General features: G+C 48.8%; 1 protein-coding gene, 1 long non-coding RNA gene and 1 pseudogene across 10 annotated transcripts; 2 read left to right on the top strand and 1 right to left on the bottom strand.

The window, feature by feature from the left end:
- The first annotated feature begins 1,789 nt into the window (after window positions 1–1,789).
- Window positions 1,790–10,338, top strand: C6H16orf54 (chromosome 6 C16orf54 homolog). 9 transcript variants are annotated; one of them, XM_078074603.1, is made up of 5 exons: window positions 1,790–1,953; window positions 2,323–2,479; window positions 7,203–7,384; window positions 7,558–8,066; window positions 8,489–10,338. In XM_078074603.1, the coding sequence occupies exon 5, from the start codon at window positions 8,536–8,538 to the stop codon at window positions 9,208–9,210; it is 675 nt and encodes a 224-aa protein (XP_077930729.1). In that variant the 5' UTR covers window positions 1,790–1,953; window positions 2,323–2,479; window positions 7,203–7,384; window positions 7,558–8,066; window positions 8,489–8,535; the 3' UTR covers window positions 9,211–10,338. The 9 variants fall into 9 exon arrangements, with proteins under 9 accessions (XP_077930729.1, XP_035955668.1, XP_077930734.1 ...); XM_036099775.2 differs by lacking the exons at window positions 1,790–1,953; window positions 2,323–2,479 and adding an exon at window positions 6,389–6,864; XM_078074608.1 differs by lacking the exons at window positions 1,790–1,953; window positions 2,323–2,479 and having other exon boundaries at window positions 6,389–7,384; window positions 7,558–7,846; window positions 8,536–10,338.
- A 3,576-nt stretch (window positions 10,339–13,914) lies between these two features.
- Window positions 13,915–15,194, bottom strand: LOC118540551 (uncharacterized). The gene is made up of 3 exons (XR_004919699.2): window positions 15,139–15,194; window positions 14,493–14,541; window positions 13,915–14,376 (listed from the first exon to the last, which is right to left on the bottom strand). It is a non-coding gene; the product is annotated as an uncharacterized LOC118540551 (long non-coding RNA).
- Window positions 15,195–18,454: 3,260 nt separating this feature from the next.
- LOC118540549 (small ribosomal subunit protein eS12 pseudogene) lies at window positions 18,455–18,852 on the top strand (annotated as a pseudogene).
- Window positions 18,853–20,210: the final 1,358 nt, after the last annotated feature.

Genomic DNA, 20,210 nt, shown 5'->3' with positions numbered 1-20,210 from the left:
ACTCTCTTGTTTAAGCTCTGGCTGTGTTTCCTGTGACTGACCTACTCAGTAAGTCATTCATTCAGCAGGAGGGGGAGGTTGGAGATGGTCAGATCTGGGCTCCGATTCAGCTCCGGCACTTGAGTGGTGTGACTTTGGATGACATTAACCAACTTTCTCAATTGGCCCAGAATTAAAGGGTTTTCTGGGATATGGCACTTCCAGTGCTAAAACCAGGATGGTCCTGGGGCGCCTGTCTGGCTCAATTGGTAGAGTATGCCACTCCTAATCTTGGAGTTGTGAGTTCAAGCCCCACGTTGGGCATAGAGCTTACATTACATACATAAATACATACAGGGATGCCTGGGTGGCTCGGTTGGTTAAGCGTCTGCCTTCGGCTCAGGTCATGATCCCGGAGTCCCAGGATGGAGCCCCGCATGGGGCTACCCGCTAGGCAGGGAGTCTGCTTCTCCCTCTCCCTCCACCCCTCCCACTCCCATTCATGCTCTCTCTCTCAAATAAATAAATAAAATCTAAAAAAAAAAAAAAAATACATACATACATACATACCTAAAACGAGGATGATCCAGACACGATTGGGACGGTTGGTCACCCCAGATGGGCTACTCAAACCCTTCTAAAGCCTCAGTTTCCAAGTGTATTCCAGCTATCTGCTGTCTGCTTCTCTGCTCCTAACCACCTGGGGTTGTGCTTTTCAGAGAACAAAAGAGCAGGGAACATAGTTTAATTCCATCTAGTCAGAAGAAGCTCAAGGTTGACTGCATGCTCCTTTATCTGCTGAAGCTGAACTTCCTTTTTTTTTAAGCCCAAAGGGAAATGTATTATAAGGACACAAGAACCCAAGGACAGGAGTGAAGCTGGGCATCAGGAAGGAACTAGAACCAGGGACTCAAATACCATCAGAAATGGTCTCTCCAATGCTCCTGCCTGCTGGCTGCTACTTCCACTTCTCTGGTCCATGTGATGGGAGTGGGGTCACTGAGAGCTCCTAACTTGTACATCTAACAGATTCAGTCATCCAGGCAGTCATTCAATCTCAGCCCCGAAGTTCCAAGGGAGAAAACTACTTGGTCCAGCACCAGTGAAGTGTTAACCCAGTAACTCATGGCTAGGAGCCAGGTGACTGGTAGGAACCATTCAGAAAAGGTGATTCCTCAAATAGTGGCGCTAGTTAGAGAACCCAACAAGTGCCCAGGACAGGGCAGAAGCTGTGGGACTCCCCCACGAGGTAGACTAGTGCAGTGGTTCTTGGAATCACCCAGAAGTCCCTAAGACTGCCACCTGGGTCCCACCTCCTGGGAGACTCTGATTGTCTTGGTCTGGGGTGTGGCTACAGCGTCAAGCTTTTATTCTCTTTTTTTCTTTTTGTTTTTTAAAGATTTTATTCATTTCCAGAAAGAGAGAGAGAGAGAGAGCACAAGCCGGGGTAGGGGCAGAGGGAGAAGCAGGCTCCCTGCTAAAGCAGGTAACCTGACGCAGGACTCGATCTCCGGACTCCGGGATCATGACCTGAGCTGAAGGCAGACCCCTAACCGACTGAGCCACCCCGGTGCCCCTACAGCGTGGAGCTTTTTTTTAAAAAAGCTTCCCACGCGTTTTGGGTGTGCAGCCAAGGTTGCTGCGCGCCTCCAGATCGCCTAGAGCCTCTGATGCGCCGAGTCTGGGCGGAGCCTGAGATCGGCAGGCCAGGGCCCTCCCAGGAGATGCTGCGCTCGCCCGCCCTCGGGCCGCTTGGGGCCGTGACGTTCAAGTGCAGCACCGCCCAACAGGGCTCTCGGTGGTGGAACGTTCGCGGCCGCGCTGCCCGGGTCGGCGGTCACCACCAGCTGCACGCGCCGATTGAGCACCTGAAATGTAATTACTGAGCCCGAAGCACTCCTGAGTATTTTATTTGAATTAAATTGAATTTGAAGAGCCGCATGCGGCTAATGACTACTGCACTGGACAGAACAGGTCTGGTGATCTCAGCTGGGGGGCGGGAGGGCATATCTGACCCGCCTGGGGCATTTCCTAACCCACCCCAGGGCCGCTGTTGCTGCGGCTGTCCTCACCGCCCCCCCATCTCAGGCCCTAAAACAGTGGAAGAGAATGGGGGAGGGGGGGCAGAGGGATAAAGAGTGGGCGCTAGAGAAGGCCCCGCAGGCGATTCTGAAGCCCGGTCCTTACTCGTCCTTACTCACCCGGTGAGAGCCGCGCCGGAAAGCGGTCCAGTTATATCCACTTCGGGGTCACAAACCTCCCCGAAACCTAGTGCCCTAAGGCAGTGAGACTGATTTTTCTCATAAATCTGTTTTATTTGTTTTCTTTCTTTTTTAAAAAAAGATTTTATTTATTTGAGAGAGAGAGCACTAGATGGGGGAGTGGCAGAGGGAGAAGCAGGCTTCCTGTGGAGCAGGGAGACCGACACGGGGCTCGATCCCAGGACCCTGGGATCACCACCGGAGCCGAAGGCAGACGCTTAACTGACTGAACCACGCAGGTACCCCAATAAATCTGTTTTAACGAGGGCTCAGTGGGGTAGTCTCTGCTGCACATCTGAGGAGTGGCTCACTTACAGGTGGGTGGCTGATGTTGGCTGTCATTGGGACTGTAACTGGGACTTTCACCAGGGCACCTACATGTATCCTGGGCTTCCTCACACATGGTGACTGGGTTCCAAGAGGGAACACTGAGATAGATAGATGATAGATGATAGATAGATAGATGATAGATAGATAGATAACAGATAGATGGATAGCAAGCCCAAGCCAGGTGGGAGCTCTGTCTCTTTTTAAATATTTTTTTATTTTTATTTTTTAAGATTTTTTTTTTTTTAAGTAATCTCTACACCCAACGTGAGGCTTGAATTCACAACCCCGAGATCAAGAGTCATATGCTCCACAGACTGAGCCAGCCAGGCACTGCCCCCCTTTTTTAAAATGTATTTATTTAATTTTCTAAAAGTTTGTTTAAATAATCTCCACACCCAATGTGGGGCTTGAACCCACAACCCTGAGATCAAGGTCCACAGACGGAGCCAGTCAGGCATCTCTGTCTCTCTCACTCTCTCTTTTTAAAAAAGATTTATTTATTTTATTTATTTATTTTTTAAAGATTTTATTTATTTATTTGACAGAGAGAGACATAGCGAGAGAGGGAACACAGCAGGGGGACTGGTAGAGGGAGAAGCAGGCTTCCTGTGGAGCAGGGAGACCGACACGGGGCTCGATCCCAGGACCCTGGGATCATGACCTGAGCTGAAGGCAGACGCCTAACGACTGAGCCACCCAGGCGCCCCTATTTATTTATTTTAGAGGGAGTAAGGGCAGAGAGAGAGAATCTTTCAAGCAGACTCCCCGCTAAGCGTGGAGCTGGAAGCAGGGATTGATCCCGAAACCCACAAGATCACAACCTGAGCCAAAACCAAGACTCCGATGCTCAACCGACTGAACCACCCAAGCGCCCCCTGTCCCCTTTTTTTTTAACCTAGGCTTGGGACATGCTGTCACTTCGACTCTCTTCCATCCATTAGAAGTCAGTCACTAAGGCTAGCCTCTGTTCAAGAGATGGGGGACGAGACTCAACCCTATGACAGAAGAAATGTCAAGGATTTGCAGACACGTTTTATTTTATTTTATTTTTATTTTTTTATTGTTATGTTAATCCCCATACATTACATCATTAGTTTTAGATATAGTGTTCCATGATTCATTGTTTGTGCATAACACCCAGTGCTCCATGCAGAACGTGCCCTCCTCAATACCCATCACCAGGCTAACCCATCCTCCCACCCCCCTCCCCTCTAGAACCCTCAGTTTGTTTTTCAGAGTCCATCGTCTCTCATGGTTCTTCTCCCCCTCCGATTTCCCCCCCTTCATTCTTCCCCTCCTGCTACATTCTTCTTCTTTTTTTCTTTCTTAACATCTATTGCATTATTTGTTTCAGAGGTACAGATCTGAGATTCAACAGTCTTGCACAATTCACAGCGCTTACCAGAACACATACCCTCCCCAGTGTCCATCACCCAGTCACCCCATCCCTCCCACCCCACCCCCCACTCCAGCAACCCTCAGTTTGTTTCCTGAGATTAAGAATTCCTCATATCAGTGAGGTCATATGATACATGTCTTTCTCTGTTTGACTTATTTCGCTCAGCATAATACCCTCCAGTTCCATCCACTGCAGACACGTTTTAAAACCACCACATACACTTAGAAGGGAAGAGTCCCAAGGACAGAACTGTGCACACAGCAGTCCACAAGCCGGCTGCCTAGTCTATGCGAATTAAGTTTTCTCTCGCTGGTTCCAGGTATGGTCAGGTTCCTCCCTGAACACCTAGCCCCAGGAGCACCCCTTCAACCCAGAAGACAACCCCCGCAGGGCCTGTTTCATAGACTTCTGACCCAGAGACTTCTCTATTGCACACACTCCTTGAGTTACTTCCTGATTTCTGTTTTCAGAAATTCTTGAGCACTGGAGTGGGAGGAACCTGAGCGTCTGGACATCTGGGTTCTGATCCCTGCTCTGCAGAAGGTTGTAAAAAAAAAAATGCAGGCTGGGGCGCCTGGCTGGCTCGGTCAGTGGAGCATGTGACTCTTGATCTCAGCGTTGTGAGTTCGAGCCCCACGTTTGGTGTAGAGATTACTTAAAAATAAAATCTTAAGGGGCGCCTGGGTGGCTCAGTTGTTTAGCATCTGCCTTCGGCTCAGGTCATGATCCCAAGATCCTGGGATCGAGCCCTGTGTCAGGCTCCCGCAGGGAGCCTGCTTCTCCCTCTCCCACTCCCCCTGCTTGTGTTCCCTATCTCTCTCTGTCAAATAAATAAATAAAATCTTAAAAAAAATTTTTTTAATTAAAAAAAATCTTTTTTTTTAAGATTTTAAGGATTTTATTTATTTATTTGACAGAGAGACAGAGAGAGAGGGAACACATCCATCTTGAGAACGTTCTCGTCTTTTTTTTTTTTAAGATTTTATTTATTTATTTGACGGAGAGACAGCGAGAGAGGGAACACAAGCAGGGGGAGTGGGAGAGGGAGAAGCAGGCTTCCTGCTGAGCAGGGAGCCCGACGCGGGGCTCGATCCCAGGACCCCAGGATCCTGACCTGAGCCGAAGGTAGACACTTAACAACTGAGCCACCCAGGCGCCCCTAGAGAACGTTTTCATCTTGTCAAACTGAAACTCTATACCCATTAAACAATAACTCCCCATTCCCCTTTCCCCCCAGTCCCTGACAACCCCCATTCTACTTTCTTTGTCTCCATGAGTTTGACTGCTCTGGGGACCTCGTACAAGTAGAATTCTACAGTATTTGTCTTTTTGTGACTGCTTATTTCACTTAGCATATGGTTTTCTTTTCTTTTAAGATTTTATTTATTTGTCAGAAAGAGGGAGAGCACAAGCAGGGGAGTGGCAGAGGGAGAAATAGACTCCCCGCTGAGCAGGGAGACTGACATGGGGCTCGATCCCAGGACCCTGAGATCATGACCTGAGCTGAAGGCGGACACTTAACCAACTGAGCCACCCAGGCGTCCCTAGCATATGGTTTTCAAGGTTCAGCCATGTTGTAGCAGGTGTCAGACTATCCTTCCTTTTTGGGGCTGAATAATATTCCACTGCGTCTATGCATATATGTGTGTGCATATAGCATTTTGCTTATCCATTCATCCGTTGATGGACATTTAAGTTTTTTCTACCTTTTGGCTGTTGTGAATAATGCTGCTAATAAACACTGGTGTGCAAATATCTGTTTGACCCTCTGCTTTCAGTTCTTCTGTATATACATAGAAGTATAATTGCTGGATCACCAAGTAATTCTATTTTTAATTTTTTAAGGAACTAGTTAAAAAATGTTAAGCTTTTTTTTTTTTTTTTTTTTTTAAGTGATAGGAGAGTTAAGAATTAAAACATTCAGGGGCACCTGGGTGGCTCAGTCAGTTAAACATCCGACTCTGGATGTTGGCAGAGGTCATGATCTCAGGGTCATGAGATAGAAACCTGAGTCAGCCTGCATGGTAAGCATGGAGCCTGCTTGGGATTCTCTCTCTCCGTCTTTCTCTGCCCCACCCCGCCCCCACCTCGCTCATGTGCGCAAGCCCACGCTCTTGCTCTCTCTCTCTCAAAAAAAAAAAAAAAAAAAATCAAAACATCCAATTTTGATTCCAGATCATAGCTGATCTTCCTGGTTTTAATAATGTTTATCCTTCTAGTGTATTGTCTTTTTAAGGAAAAACTAAAACAGAACATACATAATTTTCAGTTTTTACTTATGTATTCACTTATTTAGATTTTTAAAAACTTTTTTTTATTGTTGTAAATACATGTAACAAAACTTACCTTAACCTGTTTTTTTTTTTTAAGATTTTATTTATTATTTATTTGTTTATTTATTTATTTATTTATTTGACAGAGAGAGCGCAAGCAGGGGGAGAGGCTGGGAAGAATCAGAGCAGGAAGCCTGATGCGGAGCTCAATCCCAGGACCCTGGGATCATGACCTGAGCCGAAGGCAGACACTTAACCGACTGAGCCACCCAGGCGTCCCTAACCTGTTTTGTTGGGTTTTTTTACGTTTATTTATTTTTTTTAGTAATCTCTATGCCCAAAGTGCGGGTCGAACTCATGACCCCAAGATCAAGAGTCGCACGCCCTTCCGACAGAGCGAACCAGGTGCCCCAATCTTAACCATTTTTAAGTGTCCAGTTCGGTGGTATCAGGTTCAGGTTTTATTTTAAGGCTTATGATCTCATCAAATTATAATCACATCAGGTTTCAGCATGTGTCACAGGGCCCGGAGCTTCCGGACTCTATTTCCACCTACTCCCATCCCGTGCCACACTCTGTGCTCCTTCCGGCCCTTTCCTCAAAACCACCAGGACCGAGCAATGTGAGTCACGCTGCCCTTGTAACCATCTTCTAAGACACTAACGTTTCAATGTACATTCAGATACTTATTTTTCAGTCTTTCTCATTAAATGGCTGTCATTTTGCAAAAGAAAATATTAGTCCCGAGTAAGAGTTGTGTTGTGTTGGGTTGCTTGCCCGACTAGGAATTTGTATCTGTGCTTGTCCGGTCCCTCCCACATACATGGGTTGTGTGACCTCGGGCATGACATGGCCCTTATGTGGGGCCTGCTTGTCATCTGTCCGCCAGCGAGTTAAACTAGACAATCTCTGAAGGGACCCAAGTGGTTGACGACACTCCCTCTTGCCCCACTCCCCCAGGCTCCTCTTGACCCCTCACCCCAGGAGAAAGGACCAGGGTGGCAAACGTCCAGAGCCCTGGAGATAGGCCTAAGCCTGATTCTGGATTCTTCCCAGAGCCCCTACTCTGCTGCTACCCACGCCTCGCCTTACAGATGTCTTCCAACCAAAACTGAGGCCACGTGGTCTGAAGACAAAGAGATGTATGTTCATGAGAAGTATGGGGAAGGCTGGGTCAAGCAGGAGGGGGTGTGGGCTGGGGGGCAGGAGCAGATTTGGTGGGGCCCCGTGGGCAGGCCAGGGACAGGGCAACCGTCTGCGGGGGGTAGCCAGGAGCCTCGGGGCTCTGCAAACCGACCTCTTTCTCGGTCTCCAGGTGAATGTTCTGGGGCCTGGGGCTTGGCTATGAGGTGAGACTGAGTTCAATACAAGCACAGCCCGTTCGGGCCCCACCTCTCGCCAGGAAACGCCTCCCCACCACATTGACCACATCCCCCCAGGTTGCCTAGGAAACACTCCACTGGGGCCAGAGGAGTTGGGGCACCATTGCCCAGCAACAGGGGGTGCCCTCCCTTCCGCCCTTATCTGAGGCAACTGCCTGGCACCCTCCTCCACAGGGAGGAGTGCTCTGAAGGGAGAGCCCGGAGCCTTGGGGCGGCCCCGAGGTAAGGTGAGGCTGCAGGAGGGCCCTGCAGGTGGGGGGCCTGGCCGGCAGAGACAAGCAAGGGAGACAGAGCCTGCGGGTGCGGGGGCGGCGGGGACAGGTGCGGAGGTGGGGCCTGACACCTAGCACGACAGCAACGAGGTGGAGCCTATAGAGAGCAAGACCCACTCCACGGAGAGTCGGGAGGCCGCCGGAGCGTCCAAGGTGCCAGCCAGCGGCAGGTGGGCGCACACACAGGGGGTGGGAGCGGGCGGGGAAGAGGGGAGCTTCTCATTTCCTTACCCACCACTTCCTCTGAGGCCCAAGCAAGACCGGGGGCGCAGGGGCGCAGTGGGGAGGGGGTGCTAGACAGGAGGAAAGAAGCCCTCGGGGGCACTTAGGTTTCGTCTGAGGCACCCCCGGGTCTGAGAGGGAACCAGGGCTTCTGGAAGCGAGCTGGGGAGCCTGAGCGGGCGTGTCCGGCTGCTGACCACGGAGGGACCCTGGCTCTCCAGCCTTCTGCCTCTCTCTTGCCCTTCTGGGGTCCCCTTTGCTCCTCTGTCTGTCGGGGTCTATTTCCCAGGCCAGATACCAGCCCCTTGGGCCTCTGTCTCTCTCCTCACTGTGGTCTGGACACTCATGGCCTCTCTCTCTCTCTCTCTAGGCCCACCCTGTCTCATCTGCTTCCTCTCCTGACCCCTGTCTCTCCAGATGCCTTCGACTCCTGAGCAGCCCTCTGGGCACATGGAGGGACTCCCTACATCAGAGCTGGGTTCGTGGCCCCCACTGCCCTGTGGGCCCTGCATCCCCATCATGCTGGTCCTGGCCTCCCTCTCTGCGCTCTTCCTCCTAACGACAGCCGTGTTGGCCGAACGCCTGTTCCGCCGCTCGCAGCCCCCAGACCCCAGCACCCATGCACCCACCCTGGTCTGGCGCCCCGGAGGAGAACTGTGGATTGAGCCCAGGGGCACCCCCCGAGAGCGCTCCGAGGACTGGTACGGCTCTGCGGTCCCCTTGCTGATGGACCAGGCCCCAGACCCCCCCACCCCCGGGGGCACCTTGGAGGCCCGTGCAACAGCCCCACCTGCCCCTTTAGCCCCACTCTCCCCGTCCGGCTCCTTGGTCCCCCGCACCCCACCCAGGGCCCCAGCCCGCAGCACCTTCTGGGGGCCCCAGGCCTTGGACAAGAGGCCCTGTGTCCCAGGCTTGGTGAGCTGGGCTGAGTCGGAACAGAGGCCAGAGGCCAACGTGTACTTGGGGAGCCCCCAGGCCCAGAGGCAGCGACTAGGAAGCCCTGATCCTGAGTGGGGCCTCCAGCCTCGGGTCACCCTGGAGGAGATCTCCGCTTTCTGGAGGCGTGAAGGTCGGACCAGCGTGGGGTTCTGAATCCCCAGGGCCTGGAGGATTGGCCTCCCAAAGACCCCTGAGGAAGGCCCTACCTCAGAGAGTCTCTCCGAGGCCTTAAGGCCCTGAAGCTCCAGCCCAGGAACCCAAGCTGATACTTGGGCCCCTGGGGAAGAATGCCGCCCACCCGCCGCCAGCCTTTTACATCTGGATTTCAATTCCCTGGATCTGGGGCCAGGGGGGCTCCGTGTGGACAGAGCCGGTGCTCCAGAGGAAGCCCAGAGGTGCCTCTCTTTGGCTGCCCAGGCCTGCGGCACAGAGAATTGGGGATGGGGCCGACTCTGGGCCAGAAGCCACAAAATCACGTTGCAGATTAAGATCTCAAGGTACCAGAGAGGCAGAAAATAGCATCATCACTGAGGCTTCCACCTTCCTTGTGCACCTAAGATGCTGGGATCCGAGTGCGGGGGTCCCGTGGATGCCAAAGAACAGGCTGAGTGTGGATGACGAGGGTCAGTCCCGCCAGCAGGAGGGGACAGGAAGCCAGCCTCCCAGAGCCACAGATCATGCCTCCAGGGAAACACACACAGAGGTCAAGACCAAAGGGGCGTCTTATTACACCTCAACTGTGGCTTTGACCCCCAACTTGCAACAGGGACTTGGTCAGCCAAACTGGAGAGGCCCCTTCCTTGCCTACAGCTGGGACCTTGCGTCAATGGCAGGCAGCCCTCCGACTCTGACCCCCTGCAGGGGGAGGGAGGCCAGCCAAGGAGATGTGAGTTTGATCCAATACGGAAAGGAACACTGTCCCAGGGCAGAGCGGCTCCTAATAGGTGGCCTCTGGCCACCTTCCCTCCCAGCTTGCTGGATCAGTCCAGAGAGACAGATTTGCCGCAAGGCAGACTTATTTATAAAGCTCCATCCTGAAGAAATGGAGCCCAGAGATGTCCTTGGCCCTACAGCCATCTGTCTGAGCTGATCTCTCTGGGAGAGGAGCTAGGAGCTGGGGAGAGGGGAAGGGGTTTCCGTTCCCAGGGGTCCGACTTCCCCAACTTCACTCATGAATGTTAGGATTTTTGTCGTTCCACTTTACCACCTGTACTATTATTTACTTTATATTTTTCTTTAAGATGATGTACTATTTGCTTAATAAATTTATTTTAAAAGGAACCTTTTTTGTATCACTTCTGCAAATGGAAAACCAGTATCGCTTACTATAGATAGAAGGTTCGACATGAAAAGAAATACAAGGTAAACAAAGATATTAAGTAGACATTGTTCCCATTCATTGACTCAAAGATCTGCTTTTTCACCGATGGATCAGCAAGGGTTAGGAAAGTGTTAGACAGCCTCATACCGTCCTGCGGCCTCCTCCCTCTCCCCTCCCTGCCCCCCCCCCCCCCCCCGGAAGCTCTGAAACAGACTGAGAGTCCTACATGGAGAGCAGCCATCCTGTGCTCTTTAATGGCCAGGAACCTCCCCTGTTCACACCCAGGAAATGCTGCTGGACAGGGGCCAAGAGTCAGCTCTTCCTGCCGGGGCCTCAAGCACTTGGGCTGGACCTCCCCTCTCACGCCCTGGATGCCAGAAGGAAGGAAGGAAGTTGAAGTAACAGCAGGGCCCTTGGCTGAGCCAGGCCCCGGGGGTGGGGTGGGGGTGGGGGGGGTGGGGGGATGGGGTGGGGGTGGGGGAGGAGGAATCAGACCTAGCTCGTGCTCTGGAGGATTTCAGTCTCTCTAGTGGCAGGGGCGGGGGTTGGACGGGGTGACATAAGACAGGGACATGTAACTGATACAAGCTAGGGATCAGGGCTCCCATCCCATCTCTGTCACTCAGGAGCTGGATAACGGTGTCACTTCTCACTGTCACCATCAGCTGACAGGACTGGGTTGTGGGGACTCCACCCACGGGGAGCAAACGGTCCACCAGGGAAACACAGAGACACGCAGTGTTCAGAGTGCAGACACTCGCCTGTCAGGGCTCAGCAGAGGCAAGACCCTGGCGCTCCATCTGGCTTTGCCCCCTGCGCCCTTGGAGGCTTCAGAAAAGTGATTGTTGGGGCGCCTGGGTGGCTCAGTCGTTAGGCATCTGCCTTCGGCTCAGGTCATGATCCCAGGGTCCTGGGATCGAGCCCCGCATCGGGCTCCCTGCTCCTCGGGAAGCCTGCTTCTCCCTCTCCCACTCCCCCTGCTTGTGTTCTCTCTCTCGCTGTGTCTCTCTTTGTCAAATAAATAAATAAAATCTTAAAAAAAAATTGACCTCTGAGGACGCTATGAAATGAAGGGGGGTGTGCGTGCGCACGCAGGGACGAATGTGATCTTCCTGCTACAGAGGCCAGCCTGCTGTCCCCAGAGTCATCTTTACGCTCCCAGACCCAGGCCAGGGGCCACACGTACCAGGAGCCCAAGGAAAGCGGAAGGGACGGCCAGGTCGGTGGATTAACAGGGGTCTTACTTTTACCCTTTGTCCTTTCTCTTTGTTTTAAACCTCTGCCTCTCATTTTTAACACCCTCTTACTACTTTCTCACGTTGAGTCCTTCTTTTAATTCTTCTAATAACTCTGTTGTCTGGAGGTCTAGGGTGCTTACTTTCATCCATGACAGATGGTTTCCTCTTAAGTTTCTAATTTGGGGCTGTGAACTCAGGGTCAGCAGGACCTTATCAGTGGGAAGCCGCGTGACTAGATTTGAGGGTGTCTTTCTAGAGAGGTTCTGGGTTTGCTCCTGTCAAGGATGCTCCAAGGGTATTACCAAGCGTGGACCATGTTATTTGTTCACTCTATCTGGGCTTCCATGACCATGCAGATGGTATAAACTCGAACCCCAAACCCAAGCCAGGGCAAGCCTTCGGCAGTGAGCTCTCGGGAGAGATTTTCTATCACCATCAGATCTCAGGGTGAGCCTGACAAGGTTCTTTTGTGCCCTCTGAGCTGATGGAAAGCTTTTTTTTCCTAGTTCACTCTTTCACTGAGGGTGTCCCCCTCTAAGGGGCAGAGCTTCATATTAGGGTCTCCGTTGTCAATACCCCAGGCGAGACCTCATCTCCAGTCTCTAGGTGAGAGTACAACCCAAGCCCCTGTGTTGCCAAGATCTACAGCGTCAAAGCTCTGGTTTTCAATTTCTTCTTTGTGTGTGGGGATTCCCCTCACTTTCCTGAAACCCAGCTGTGCATTCTGAAGGATGTTTACTTGATTTTATGCCGCATTTCTACATGTTTCATGGTGGGGATGAGCTCGTCAGGTTACACCGTTCACAACATCACAAGACCCAGACTATTTGCTCTATAAGCAAGTTCAAATCTCTTCCACCTTAAAACAACCAGCCCACCAACAACCAATTCTCCACCCTTCACCACACGTGATCTTACATCGCCTTCACGGCCGAACTTCTGGAAAAAGCTGTCTGCCCTAACAGTCTACGTTTTCTCCTCTCCCCAGCACCTGCAACCTGCTGCAGGCTCCAGCATGCCTCTGGCACTGTAGAGAAACTGCTCTCACCAAAATCATGTCCTGTATATATTTTTTAAAGATTTTATTTATGTATTTGACAGAGAGACAGAGCACAAGCAGGGGGAGCGGCAGGCAGAGGGAGAGGGAGAAGCAGACGCCCCGCCGAGCAGGGAGCCTGATGTGGGACTCGATCCCAGGACCCCGGGATCATGACGTGAGCCAAAGGCAGACGCTTAACCGACTGAGCCACCCAGGCGCCCCATGACCAGTATATTTTAATTAAAGGACCCTGCACAGCCTCCTGTGGGCAGCATTAGATGTTTTGATTCTTTTCTTGACCTGTTCTCGCCACTTGGCTTCTGTGAGTCCACACACACCTGATTTCCATTCCCGCCCTCTGGCCATCCCGTCTGATTTGTTTGCTGTCTGCCTTCTTCAGCGGTCCATCCTGGACGGCTTTTGTTCTCTCCTGCCACACTTCTCCCGAGCAATCTCACTCATGCCCGGGGCTTCACCTGCTGTCTCGTACCTGACAATCCCCAAGTCTCCACCACTAACGGCGGCAGATACGGTCCTCCTACATATATGCTCGGCCGTTATTCCAAAGGAATAGTAACAGTGGGAGAGAAACAAGATGACTAGAAGATTATCTCAGAACCACTCCACAGCTATCCCTGGGTACAGAGTCAGCATTTGTCCCCAGGATAAAACCAGAAAAAAAAGAAAAGACAGGGGTCATAAATTCACATGGGTAAAGAGGCCAAGCAGGAGACAGGTGGCCAAGGGGACCAGGGGACAAAGGGGGGAAGGGACCACATGCCCGTCTATAGGGATAGCAGCCACTTGGCTCCTTGAATGATGTTTGTCCTGATTTTCCAACAGAAGCTAGAAATCTGGGTTTTTAGGTAAAATAAACCAAAATGTTGGCCACTTTATATATATGTGTGTATTCTAATAAAAGCCAAATGAAGCAAGTCTGTGGGCCACGTGTGGTTCATGAACCATCAGTTGAAGATAACTTTTTTAAAATTTTTTTTTAATTTTCTTTTTTAAGAGATCAAGACCTGAGCTAAGATCAAGAGTTGGATGTTCAGGCTGCCTGGGTGGCTCAGTCGTTGAGCGTCTGCCTTCGGCTCAGGTCATGATCCCAGAGTCCTGGGATCGAGCCCCACATCGGGCTCTCTGCTCTGCAGGGAAGCTTGCTTCTCCCTCTCCCACTCCCCCTGCTTGTGTTCCCTCTCTCGCTGTGTCTCTCTCTGTTAAATAAATAAATAAAATCTTAAAAAAAAAAAAAAAGAGTTGGATGTTCAACCAACTGAATCACCCAAGTGCCCCTCTTTTTTTTTTTTAAGATTTTATTTTCAAATAATCTCTACACCCAACATGGCGCTCAAACTCAAAACCCCAAGATCAAGAGTCGTATGCTCCACTGACTGAGTCAGCTGTGTGTCCTTGGAGATCTTCTTTAAACAAACTTGAATAAGTGCCTGGGAAGTCTCTTGAAGTGGGTGTGAAGGGTCCCTCCTTGTCTTGGCCTTTGGTGGTGTGAGGTGTGGCAGCCTGCTCCCAGATGGTCTTAAATCAGGGTTCTCTCCACCTTCACACTATTGACATTTGGCCCGGACACTTCTTTGAGGTGGGAGACTTTCCCGTATGCTGTAGGATATTTAGCAGTATCTCTGGTCTCTATCCACTAGATGCCAGTAGCATCCCCCTAGATGTCACAACCAAAAATGTCTCCAAATGTTGCCAAATGTCACCTGGGTGAGGAGATCGAAGCAAAGCATTTTCATCAGTTAATACACCTGCCCACCGAGCTTGCAGCCTGTTCAGGGATAAGCCTGCTGGGGAAGCACGGGGACCTGCTATTACTCACTTTCAGTAGCACCAAAAAGGATTAGGATGAAGACACAAAACAACCAGCCCTGGAAGAAACAAATAAATGAGATAATGCAGCATGAAACAAATAAAGGTTTCTAGGAAGATGTGGTAATTGGAGATCAAGAAAAAGTTCTGGAGGGGCGCCTGGGTGGCACAGACATTAAGCATCTGCCTTCGGCTCTGGTCATGATCCCAGGGTCCTGGGATCAAGCCCCACATGGGGCTCCTTGCTCGGCAGGGAGCCTGCTTCTCCCTCTCCCACTTCCCCCTGCTTGTGTTCCCTCTCTCACTGTCTCTCTGTCAAATAAATAAATAAAATCTTAAAAAAGAAAAAAAGAAAAAGAAAAAGTTCTGGAAATTAAAAAAAATATAACTGCCCAGATTAAAATTTTAATCAAAGAAAGGTATGAGACAAAAAAAGTTTTAAACATCTCTCAGGTTGTAGAGCAAAATGACAAGGAAATGGAAAATATGAAAGAAAAGTTAAGAGATGAAGGATCAATCTATGCAATATCCATCTAACAGAAGTTCCAAGAAGAGAGCACAGAGAAAATGGAGGAGAGGAAATAATCAAAGATTCTATTCAATTGAGAAAAAAAACATTTCAAGCAGAGAAAACAGGTCTATAAAGTGGCTCTCACCTGGTTGCTTGCTGGGTCTCCTGAGGAGCTCTTAGAAACACACACACCAAGATCCCCACTCCTCCTCAAGGTAGAGTAACGGGGCCGGGTTTACCCTCCCACCGGAAACCACCACCACCACCACAACTAAACCAGACAAAACACACAAAATAAAGTTTTCAAAACACGGGACACCAAGCATCAAAAGACAGTAACAGAAACACTGAGATCCCAGAGAGAAGGAAAACAAGCAAGGACACCAGGGGAAGAGCCATCCTTGGAGGGAGCCGTGCTCAGGGCCTTTTCCCACCAGTCAGACTAGAAAATGTGACAAGGCTTTGGGCAGGGTATTCAGGAAGGGTTTGGCTTCAGTAGTGGGGCATAATCAACCCTAACCTGAGCACCACTCTGGACCTGCTTAACAAATCACACAGACTACAAAAATATCTGGCACTCAGCAAGGTAAAATTCACAATGTTGAGCAAGCAGCCAGAGATTACCAGGCAGGTAGAGAGGCAGGAAACATATGAAGGACGATGAGGAGGATAATCAATCCATTATTTCACCAACCCATAACTGACACATATGTAAAATGAGCAGAAAAGGAGATTAAACAGCTATCATAACTGTATTTCATATGTTAAAAAAGTTAAACAGAGACATGGAGATATAAAAAAGACATAAATCAAACTTCTAGAAAATGAAAATCAAACTTCTAAGGGCTGCCTGGCTGACTTAATCAGGGGAGCCTGCAGCTCTTGATCTCGAGGTTGTGACTTTGAGCCCCATGTTGGGTGTGGAGATTACTTAAAAAATAAAGTCTTAAAAAAAAAAAAAAGAAGGGGCGCCTGGGTGGCTCAGTCGTTGGGTATCTGCCTTTGGCTCAGGTCATGATCCTGGGGTCCTGGGATTGAGTCCCATATTGGGCTCCCTGCTCAGCGGGGAGCCTGCTTCTCCCTCTCCCGCTCCCCCTGCGTGTGTTCCCTCTCTCGCTGTCTCTCTCTGTGTCAAATAAATAATAAATAAAATAAAAAAAAAAAGAAAATTACAGTGTCAGATGAAAAATACACTGAATGGGATCAACAGTAGATTAGACATTGGAGAAGAGAAGATTAGTCAAGTGGAAGACAGAGCAATAGAAATTATCCAAAATGAAACACACAGAGAAAAAGAATTTTTTTTTTTTTAATGAAAAGCACATTACTGAGCTGTGGGACAACCTCAAGCAGCCTAATATGTGAGTAATTGGAGTTGAAGGAGAGGAGAGACAGAGGGACACAGAAAAAAATATTTTAAGAACTAATGGCTGACTTATTTCCAAGTTTGATGAAAATTACAAACCTACATATCCAAGAAGCTCAACAAATCTCACACACAAGAATCTACACCAAGGCACATCATAATCAAATTGCTCAAAACCAGTGATAAAGTGAAAATCCTAAAAGTAACCAGAGACAGGTCAACATCACTAATCATCAGAGAAATGAAAATCAAAACCACAATGAGATATCACACCCATTAGGATGGCTACTATAAAAAAAAACAGAGGGGGCACCTGGGTGGCTCAGTTGGTTAAGCGTCCCACTCTTGATTTTGGCTCAGGTCATGATCTCAGGGTTGTGAGATGGAGCCCTGTGTCGGGCTCTCCGCTGGGCGTGGAGACTGTGCTGCATAAACCCCCCCTCAAGCTCTAAAATAAACAAACAAACAAACCAGAAAATACATGTCCTCGAGAATGTGGAGAAATTAGAACCCTTGTGCACTGGTGGTGGGACTGCAAAATGGTGCAACCACTATGGAAAACAATACAGAGGTTCCTCAAAAAAATAAAAATAGAACAACCAGGGAACCTGGGTGATTCAGTCAGTTAACATCCTGACTCTTGGTTTTGGCTCAGGTCGTGACCTCAGGGTTGTGGGATTGAGCCCAGCATCAGCTCCACACTCAGTTCGGAGTCTGCTTAAGACTCTCTCTCCCTGGGGCTCCCTGGCTGGCTCAGTCGTTAAGTGTCTACCTTCAGCTCAGGTCATGATCCGAGGGTCCTGGGATCGAGCCCCCAATCCCAGGGTCCTGGGATCGAGCCCCCACATTGGGCTCCCTGCTCTGCGGGAGTCTGCTTCTCCCACTCCCCCTGCTTGTGTTCCTTCTCTCGCTGTCTCTCCCTCTGATAAATAAATAAATAGATAAATCTTAAAAAAAAAAAAAAGACTCTCTCCCTCTGCCCTTCCCCCCAAAATAAATAAACAAATCTTTAAAAAAACACGAAAATAAAATAAAAATAGAGTTACCATATGATTCAGCAATTCTCCTTTTGGGTACATATCCAAAAGAATTGAAAGCAGGGTCTCAAAGCATACTGTATTATTCCTCTTATATGAAGTATTGAAAGTAGTGAAATTCATAGAAACAGCTCTTCCCTGCCGCCACCGAGGCACACGGAGGCCGAGGCTCGGGTGCAGTCAAGATTCGGCTCCACTAAACAGTATGGAGGTTCCTCAAAAAGTTGAAAATAGAGCTACCATATGATCCAGCAATTGCACTCCTGGGTATTTACCCCAAAGATACAAAAGTAGGGACCCGAAAGGGTACGTGCACCCCGATGTTTATAGGAGCAATGTCCACAATAGCCAAACTGTGGAAAGAGCCAAGATGTCCATCAACAGATGAATGGATAAAGAAGATGTGGTATATATATACAATGGAATATTATGCAGCCATCAAAAGGAATGAGATCTTGCCATTTGCAATGACGTGGATGGAACTGGAGGGTATTATGCTGAGCGAAATAAGTCAAACAGAGAAAGACATGTATCATATGACCTCACTGATATGAGGAATTCTTAATCTCAGGAAACAAACTGAGGGTTGCTGGAGTGGGGGGTGGGGTGGGAGGGATGGGGTGACTGGGTGATGGACACTGGGGAGGGTATGTGTTCTGGTAAGCGCTGTGAATTGTGCAAGACTGTTGAATCTCAGATCTGTACCTCTGAAACAAATAATGCAATAGATGTTAAGAAAGAAAAAAAGAAGAAGAAGAATGTAGCAGGAGGGGAAGAATGAAGGGGGGGAAATCGGAGGGGGAGAAGAACCATGAGAGACGATGGACTCTGAAAAACAAACTGAGGGTTCTAGAGGGGAGGGGGGTGGGAGGATGGGTTAGCCTGGTGATGGGTATTGAGGAGGGCACGTTCTGCATGGAGCACTGGGTGTTATGCACAAACAATGAATCATGGAACACTATATCTAAAACTAATGATGTAATGTATGGGGGTTAACATAACAATAAAAAAAATTAAAAAAAAAAAAAAAGATTCGGCTCCACTGGTAATCCACCGCCATGGCCGAGGAAGGCGTTGCTCTGGAGGTGTAATGGACGTCAAAATTGCTTTACAAGAGGTGCTGCAGACCACCCTCATCCATGGTGGCCTAACCTGTGGAATTCGCGAAGCTGCTGAAGCTGTAGACAAGCGCCAAGTCCATCTTTGTGTGCTTGCATCCAACTGTGATGAGCCTGTGAATGTCAAGTTGGTGGAGGCCCTTCGTGCTGAACACCAAATCAACCTAATCAAGGGTGATGACAACAAGAAACTGGGGGAATGCGTAGGCCTCTATAAAATTGACAGAGAGGGAAAACTCTGCAAAGTGTTTGGTTGTAGTTGCGTGGTGGTTAAGGACTATGGCCAAGAGTCTCAGGTGAAGGATGTCATCGAGGAATACTTCAAATGCAAGAAATGAACAAATAAAAAACTTGGTTCTTGTTTCTCAAAAAAAAAAAAAATTCATAGAAACAAAAAATAGAATGGTGGTTGGTGGGGAGTGGGGAACAGGGGAGTCACCGTTTAATGGATGTAGAGTTTCAGATTCGCAAGATGAAAAAGTTCTGGAGATCTGTTTCACAATAATGTGAATATCCTTAACAATGCTCAACTGTACAATTAAAAATGGTCAAGATGGTAAGTTTTATGTTTTCTGTTTTTTTATCACATGCCAAAAACATAGCCAGAGACAAATCCAAAGAGACAGAAAGCAGATTAGCGGTTGTCACAGGTTGGGGGAGGACGGAATGGGCAGTGACTGCAAACAAGGACAGGGTTTCTTTGGGGAATGATTAAAATGTTCTGGAATTAGCTGGTGGTGATGGTTGCACAACTTTGTGAATATACTCAAAACCACTGAATTGTACATTTTAAAAGGGTGACGTTTCTAGTATGAGGATTATATTTCAATTTTTTAGAAAAAGCAGCCAAAGAAAAAAGACACTACTATGGAAGAACAGAGATAAGGATGACATCAGGTTTCTTGTCGGGAACAATGCAAATGAGGGGCACCTGGGTGGCCTAACCAGTCAGTTAAGCATCTACCTTCAGCTCAGGTCATGATTCTGAGATCCTGGTATCGAATCCCACATCGGGCTCCCTGTTCAGCCTGCCACCCCCCCTGCTTGTACTCTCTCGCTCTCTCTGTCAAAAAAAAAAAAAAAAACCTTTTAAAAATTAAAATAAAATTGGGGCTCCTGGGTGGCACAGTCATTAAGCATCTGCCTTCGGCTCAGGTCAGGGTCCTGGGATCGAGCCCCATGTCCGGCTCCTTGCGCAGCAGGGAGCCTACTTCTCCCTCTCCCTCTGCCTACCTCTCCCCGGCTTGTGCTCTCTCTCTGACAAATAAATAAATAAAATCTTTAAAAAAATACATTCGAAAATTATATAGTGGTGATGGTTTCACCACTCTATAAATATACTAAAAACCACTGAACTGAACACTTCGAAAGGGTGAATTTTATGGTATCAAATTACATCTCAATTTTCAAATGTTGATACATCAAGAAGAGGGGCTTAGATATATCATTTTAAGTTATAATGATAGCCAATAGAAAGACTACCAAAAAAAGTAAAACTAACAGGGGCACCTGGCTGGCTCAGTCTATAGAGCATGCGACTCTTGATCTCAGGGTCATGAATTCGAGCCCCACCTTGGGTGCAGAGATTAGTGAACTAAATAAATAGATAAAATTTAGAAAACGATAAAACTAACAACAATAAAGAAAAGAAAAACTGTGCGTAAGCTAAATTCTTTGTCCTTCGAGTGCAGAGTCA

The sequence above is a fragment of the Halichoerus grypus genome, chromosome 6 (genome assembly GCF_964656455.1).
Source record: "Halichoerus grypus chromosome 6, mHalGry1.hap1.1, whole genome shotgun sequence".
Lineage (NCBI taxonomy): Eukaryota > Metazoa > Chordata > Mammalia > Carnivora > Phocidae > Halichoerus > Halichoerus grypus.
This window is presented reverse-complemented; position numbering and strand designations above follow the sequence as displayed.